We start from the raw sequence: 7,571 nt of genomic DNA on the forward strand, positions 1-7,571 counted from the left end.
CAACTTCAGGGCGGGTTACGTCATGAAAGGAATAGTACAATTCCCAGCAAATTGAATTTAATTAATTAATTTTTTATTAAGCAGCAGGGAATTTTTTGTTCAGTATAAGATAAACATACAAAGTATTAAATTAATTTGGGATTAAATATTCTAAAAATGTGCAATAAATTTTGTTTTGTAATTTTGAACTATCAAAATTCAAATGATTAATAATCTATTACAATATATAAATAATTCTTATCTCAGTATTTCATACTAATGCTTCTAGTTTTTTCTCTCTCTACTGTGTAGGGGTTTTGGAAGAAAATCAATGTTTTCCCAGTGAGTGGTTTCAGTTTTATTCACAAGTCATCTTCTGGCCTGCAATGAGGAGAACAGATTGTTTAAGAGTAAAAGTATTAGCTAATGTGATTACAAACCTTAACACAAAAAACTTAAGTTTTACATTAATTTGAAATTCAAACTGTATGGAAAGTATAAACATAAAGAAACTCTTATCCTCTTAGAACAGGACTGTTAGTGGAGAGGCACAAACTAAAACCAAAGAATGGTTCAACCAGTATTTTATTTATTTATTTTAGCAGTGAATAGCTAATTTTATTTAAATAATTGGTTATATTTAGCAAAATGCATGACCATAAAATTATTTATCTATGACTAAGGTAAATGCCACATCAAAGACACCCCTCACATATTTTGAACATAAGCATTCTGCAATATTTGAAGTAACAACAAACAACCAAATTTTAAAATTTTACAGTAAAAATCTATGATATTTTAAAATTTGGTGGTTTGAGTTTTAATTAACAAATTGTTTAATAATCTATACCAATATTCTAAACGGTATGTTTGATTTAAACAAGTAAACACAAAAAATTAAGAAAATATTATATCAAATTTAGCACTTATTTTGACGGGTAATCGCTAATATTTCTTGAAATTATGCAAAATTTCGGTTTAACATAATTAATTTGATTTTTATAGTAATGAAAATTAATATTAATATGATCACACACTGCTTTGCTACATAGGATATAACATTTTTATCAAAAAATAAATCAAAGGGAACGTGTGTTTGTGTGTCATACAGCTTAATAAGCTTAGAGTGAACATTTAGATCTTTTATTTTTAAATTTAAGGATGTCAACCTTTGGAAGATGCTCAAAGTTGTGCGGCGAGTTAATCCTTGACATTTAAGTCTTCTGAAATTTTAACACAATGGCTTTTTTTATCCTGGCAATTGTAGTCCTGTTAAATTGACAACTTGGACATTATGATCGACTATTGACTTATGCCTATAATCATCTCAAGGTAGGGTTTTTATTTCGAGACTAATACCAGACAGATATTAGGCTCAGTGCATTGGGCACACTTTCTATTTGCGTGTTTTGCAACCCGAAAATATCAGGGAGCCGGTTAAATAACGCTGTCTGCAACCTTGACGACGACAGTACGGCCTTCAACTTTGAATACATATAATGTATTGGGAAAAAATAGAAATGTGGAAAATGCGGATCGAAATATAAGACACAACTTGGAACTCTAAAAATTGGGATTATAGTAATTTCTGTGCTTCGCAGTGATCGTTAACAAAGAAATCTCTTTAATCTGTAGTCTAATCTGCACCAAACACCAGCCGTATTGGTGCCAGGGTAAAATCCGTATGAACACCCAAAGGTAATTCATAATTGGTCATGATGATTTCAGCCTTCGTGGGAAAGAAGGCCGGGGGAATCCTATTGTAGGCAGATAGGCATATGAAGTGTCAGAGGAAATACATAGGACGGTTGTACAACTGGGCTAAGGAACTTTCATGATCAGGATGCATGATAAATGATCCAGAACTACCAAGAAAACTCGTCCAGGCAAACATTTTATAACCGGTGTGAAGATTTCATTGCCACTAAACGAATTTAATTGATACATAGTTAGAGAGAGAAAAATGTCCGATTTTCAAGAAAAAAAATATAGCCGAAAAAAAGCGTATACTTAATAATTCTTCAAACTTCATTAACGTTAAGTTCCGCTATTTTTAACGTCTGAATATGAGAAATTATCATAGTAGACAAAACTGTCAGATTTTCCAAAATTTACTGTTGTGCTCAAACAAATAATATTATGTATATATACTCCGGCACACACACAATATACACAAAAAGTCGATTTCCATGTTAATGATTGATATATAAGTTTAGCAGCTTTTATTAAAGTACAATAATCTTTCTAGTTATGATCGTTCGCTTGTAAAAACATAAATCGTCAATCTTTTTATTTAAATAAAGGTCCAGTTTTCACCTTTTAATTTAGACAAAACATCCTAAAACATAAAAGGATGACGTCTCGTAAAAATGAAAACTACTGAAACGTTTTTTCCCTACTGTTCCTACTAATAGAAAATGTTCTTTTTCTATGATTGATACATAAGTTCTGACGTATTTATGGAATTAAGAGAGTTATATATGCTTAAGCCACGATATCTTTCTAGTTAAGACCTTTCTGGCACTTGAGGGCCAATCTAGCAGTTATGGGCCATAATTTAATCTATTGTTTCTGAAAAATTACGAAAGTATATTTAGGTATATTGAATTATGGTAAATAAGAATTTTTTTAGTATCTGCATTTATTTATTAGTGTACTATTATTTATTTGTGAACAAACCAACAGGCAGACGATTGTCTCAGAAGCTTCAAATCTTGTATTAAGACTGTACTTAAAAAATATTGTTTATTTGTAAATAAAGCTTTTTTTCTATTTATCCAATATAGGCTTAATTCACGATAATTCCTCTGGGTATGATTGTTAAACTTGAGTGTGCTCTAAGTTAATCTTTTATTTATGAAAAATTACGAAATATACTTTGAAAATTGTTACGTTTTCTACTTTCTTTTTTATGTAGTTGTTTTTCCTTTTTATTATCTGTAAATGGCGAGGATAATGAACTATTACTAGCTATTCTTGCGGACAAATAAAAAGGAAAGAAAGGCAAAAAGGTTGTTGAGTTCCTCCAAGTCCATCCTAGCGACTTCTAGAAAATTGTCTTATTATTTAGAAACAGTAGTATTGGATTGTTTGTAAATGTTGAGAGGACCTTTGGACATGTCTTGGACAACGTGTATAAATAGACAACATGTGTAATCAACTGTTTAAAAAAGTACCATAGTTAAGTACCACGTTGTGTTCCTACCCTTCCTTCTATTACAAAAAGTCCATTTCCACAGTTGTAATAATGATTAATCGAAGTTTAGCATCATTTATTAAAGTTTACGATTAAAAATAGCAGTATAAAATTAAACCACGATATTCTTTCTAGTTATGATCGTTCGCTTGTAAAAATGGAAATCGATATTCTTTCTATTTAAAAAAGGGCCAGGTTTTAACTTTTAATTTAGACAAAACATCCTACAACGTAAAAGGATGACGTCTCGTCAAAATGAAAACTACCCAAATATTGTTGTTTTCGTACTGTTCCTACTAATAAAAAATATTCTTTTTCTATGAATGATACATAAGTTGAAATGATGAATGGTGGAGTGAGTGCGGTGTCCTTTAAAAAAAAAAAATAGTTCCTACTCACAGTAAGTTGTTTCCAACGATCTGGATTTCGAGCTTACAACTTATCATCAGGTTGAAGGAGTTCTAATGAAGTTCAAAAGTGTACTTTTGCAATTTATGTAGAGAGACGTGGTTGTAGACGCTGATGATGAGCTATAAGCTCGAAATCATTGGAAACAACTTACTGTGAGTAGGAACTATTTTTTTTTTACGTACCATTGCGAAAGTAATGTATACTTCCTTATATATGATAATCTTTCTAGTTAAGATCTTTCTGGACTTGAGGGCCAATCCAACAGTCATGGGCCATAATTCTAATCTATTGTTTCTGAAAAATTACGAAAGTGTATTTAGATATATGGAATTATAATAAAGAAGCCGTAAGTTCGAGAATTTTTTAGTTTCTGCATTTATTTATTAGTGTACGTATTTATTTGTGGATAAAACCGGCAGACGATTGTCTCAGAAGCACCAATTCTTGTTTTTTTTGACTGTATTTAAAATACTATTGTTTATACATAAATAAATATAATACAACTTTTTTTTCTATTTATCTAATATAGGCTTAATTCGAGATAATTTCTCTGGGTATGATTGTTCAACATGAGTGTCAATATAGCAGTTATGGTTATAAGTTAATTTATTACTTATGAAAAATTACGAAATATACTTATAAAAAGAATAAGGACGTATATACATGGTAATAATATAAATGGTAAATATAAATGATAAATATAAAAATACAATTAAAGAGTAAAAACTGAACAACAAAAATGAAAGACATAATTACTAACCAAATAAGGCAGAGGAAACAAAATAAAGCTGAAAGACAATTGAAACTACAATAATTAGGTACATATTTAATGAAAATAATGCTCTTTGTAAATATAATAAAACTAGAGTGCGAGAATTGAAAACATTAGATCTATCGCCAGCTTTACGTAGAGGAATGCTAAAAGTGCTTTTCCAAGCATTGGGGAAATTATCTGTTTTTAACGACTTGTTTAGAATATAGTGTAAAGGAGCAATAAGAGCCGCAGAACAATTTTTAACTAATATAGGGGGTATGCAATCGGGACCAGAAGACTTTTTCACGTGGAGTAATGAGATAGAATTTAGTATTTAGTAGTTATGTCAAGTTTTTTCTTCCCTTTTTATTATCTGGAAATGGTAAGTATAATGAACTATTACTAGCTATTCTTGCGGACAAATAAAAAGGAAAGAAGGAAAAAAAGGTTGTTGGGTTCATTATCCTAGCGACTTCCAGAAAATTGTCATATTATTTAGAAACAGTAGTGTTAGATTGTTTGCAAAGGTTGAGAGGACCTTTGGACATGTCTTGGACATTTTGACTGTTTGAAAAAAGTACCATAGTTAAGTACCAAGTTGTGTTCCTATCCTTACTTCCATTACAAACAGTCCATTTCCATAATGTTTTAGTAATGATTGATCGAAGTTTATTGCAGCATTTATTGAAGCACATGGTTAAAAATAGTAGTATAAATTGGAACTACGGTAATCTTTTTGTGTTTTTAATTGTTGCAATTGGTGTCAATTGACTTTTTTATACGAAATTTTTAGCCAGATTCTGTCAGCGAGTTCTTTTTGTCAGTGTATGGACCGGGAAGTGTGAAGCCTATTATCGTATTGAGCGCGACAAGCCGCGGCTCCTCACGATATCGATGTTGAGAGTCGAACGGAAACCCGAGTTTCGATTTGATTGTGACACTGTTTCAGAAATAACAGAAACTGACACGAAGCGGATCGGTAGAACGTTACGGGATACGGTTTTAAATTCCTTCGGGTAGTGAAAGTGTATCTAAAGATCAAGGCCTCGAAACCCCTCCCAGTTCGGTGGGTAGTGCTCTCGGTTTCAACCCCTCCATGTCGATAATAACCTGTTTCGCCAATCTCTCACAGCTGGGAGAAGGTAGACTTGGACTTAGACTGTTAGACAACCGTGGCAGTCACCCGGAGATCGTGTAGCGGATTCGTACGGTTTCTTACATTCCTTTCTATCGCTTTCGTGTTTTATCGCGACCGTCAAACCATGAGCGACATAGAGGATTACCGCCGGCACCTCGCCAACTACGGACAGGAACACGTTCTGCAGTTCTGGGACGATCTGAGTCAGGACGACAGAGACGAGTTTTTCCAGGAGATAAAGGACATCGACGTGCCGGAAGTCCTAGGCTATTTTAAGAAAGCAGTGGAAGGGCGAGATGAGAGCAAAGCGAAGATCGACGACCGGCTGATGCCCATCCCTCCCGGCTTGTACGGCGCCGTGTCCAGGACGCCGAAGGCCCTCCTCCAAAGTTACGAGGAAGAAGGCCTACTGCAGATCGCCGAAGGGAGAGTCGGCGTCCTGCTGATGGCAGGAGGCCAGGGTACCAGGCTCGGCTCCACCGACCCCAAAGGCATGTACGACGTCGGTTTACCCTCTCACAAATCCCTCTATCAGATCCAAGCTGAGAGGATAAGAAAACTTGCATCAATGGCAGAGGAGAAATACGGTAAAAAGTGTGTCATCACGTGGTTCGTCATGACCAGCGAGCACACATTAGCGCCGACGATCGAGTTCTTCACCAAGAACCGATATTTCGGCTTGGACAAAAACAATATAATTATATTCGAACAAGGACTCCTACCTTGTTTCACCTTCGACGGTAAGTTCATACTCGACAAGCCGAATAAGATATCGCAAGCTCCCGACGGAAACGGTGGGATCTACAGGGCGCTCAGGGACAGAAAAATTCTAAATATCATCGAAAACAGGGGTATCAAGTATCTACACGCGCACAGTGTGGACAACATACTTGTGAAAGTGGCCGATCCGGTTTTTATCGGCTACTGTGTCAAAAAGGGTGCCGAGTGCGGCGCCAAAGTAGTGGAGAAGGCGTATCCTACGGAGGCGTTGGGTGTGCTCTGCAGCGTCGACGGGAAGTATCAGGTCGTCGAGTACAGCGAGATCACCCTGGAAACCGCCGAGAAGAGGAACAACGACGGAAAGCTGACCTTCTCTGCCGGCAACGTCTGCAATCACTTCTTCACCGCGGAGTTCCTCAGGAAGGTCGCAGATAACTTCGAGAAGGCCCTCAAAATCCACGTGGCCGAGAAGAAAATCCCGTACGTCGACGCAGAAGGCAAGAGGCGCAAGCCGGAGAAGAACAACGGCATCAAGCTGGAAAAGTTCGTCTTCGACGTCTTCCAGTTCTCGGACAACCTCGTCGTCTGGGAGGTGGACCGAGAGGAAGAGTTCAGCGCTGTCAAGAACGGCGAAGGAGCTGCCAAAGACACGCCCATCACCGCGAGAAAAGACGTCTTCGCACTCCACAGAAAACTCGTAGAACGGGCCGGAGGCCGTTTCGACACCCAAGGGCCGGTTGTCGTTGAAATCTCACCACTTTTGTCCTACGCCGGCGAAGAACTCGAACGTATTGTCAAGGGCAAAACTTTTTCCTCGCCTTTACATTTGACTGCTCCTAACGAAAATCTTCCCTTCAAACATCGACTCTGAAGAAACTTAGATTAAAATATTAAAAAGAAAAAAAAATACAATCACAACAATAGCACTTTTTATTTTATTATTCGCGCACATTTAAAGTTCCTAAATTCAATATTGCCTTTTTTTAATTAAAAAAAAGGAAACATTTATCATTTCTGTTCATGATATCTCTCCAATTCAGATATTTGGCTACCAGATTCTTATACTCTTGTCGAATATGGCTTTTCCTTTAATACACTATGACTACAATAGATTTTATTTTTTAGAAATAGTTTTATAAACGTGCAATCCTTTTAAACCCCCAGATGATTCCTTGTGATATACCAATTGGGAGAAAGAGGCCTGATTTAAGTACTTAAAACTTTTTTTATTTTATTTATTCGTTGATATATTTACGTTAAGTTATTGAATATAACTTTTATATATTATACTTCTTTGCACATATATTCTGTTTTTATTGTTGTACTACTAATAACATTGAATGGCGTAATATTGTGCGAAAGATTTGGGATGC

At 35.5% G+C, this 7,571-nt stretch overlaps 1 protein-coding gene across 1 annotated transcript; it reads left to right on the forward strand.

Annotated features, from left to right (window-relative positions):
* The first annotated feature begins 5,032 nt into the window (after positions 1–5,032).
* Positions 5,033–7,095, forward strand: LOC106661195 (UDP-N-acetylhexosamine pyrophosphorylase-like protein 1). The gene has a single exon (XM_014384442.2). The coding sequence runs from the start codon at positions 5,603–5,605 to the stop codon at positions 7,067–7,069; it is 1,467 nt and encodes a 488-aa protein (XP_014239928.1). The 5' UTR covers positions 5,033–5,602; the 3' UTR covers positions 7,070–7,095.
* Positions 7,096–7,571: the final 476 nt, after the last annotated feature.

The sequence above is a fragment of the Cimex lectularius genome, unplaced genomic scaffold (genome assembly GCF_000648675.2).
Source record: "Cimex lectularius strain Harlan isolate CLEC.00 unplaced genomic scaffold, Clec_2.1 scaffold39, whole genome shotgun sequence".
NCBI classification, from domain to species: Eukaryota; Metazoa; Arthropoda; class Insecta; order Hemiptera; family Cimicidae; genus Cimex; species Cimex lectularius.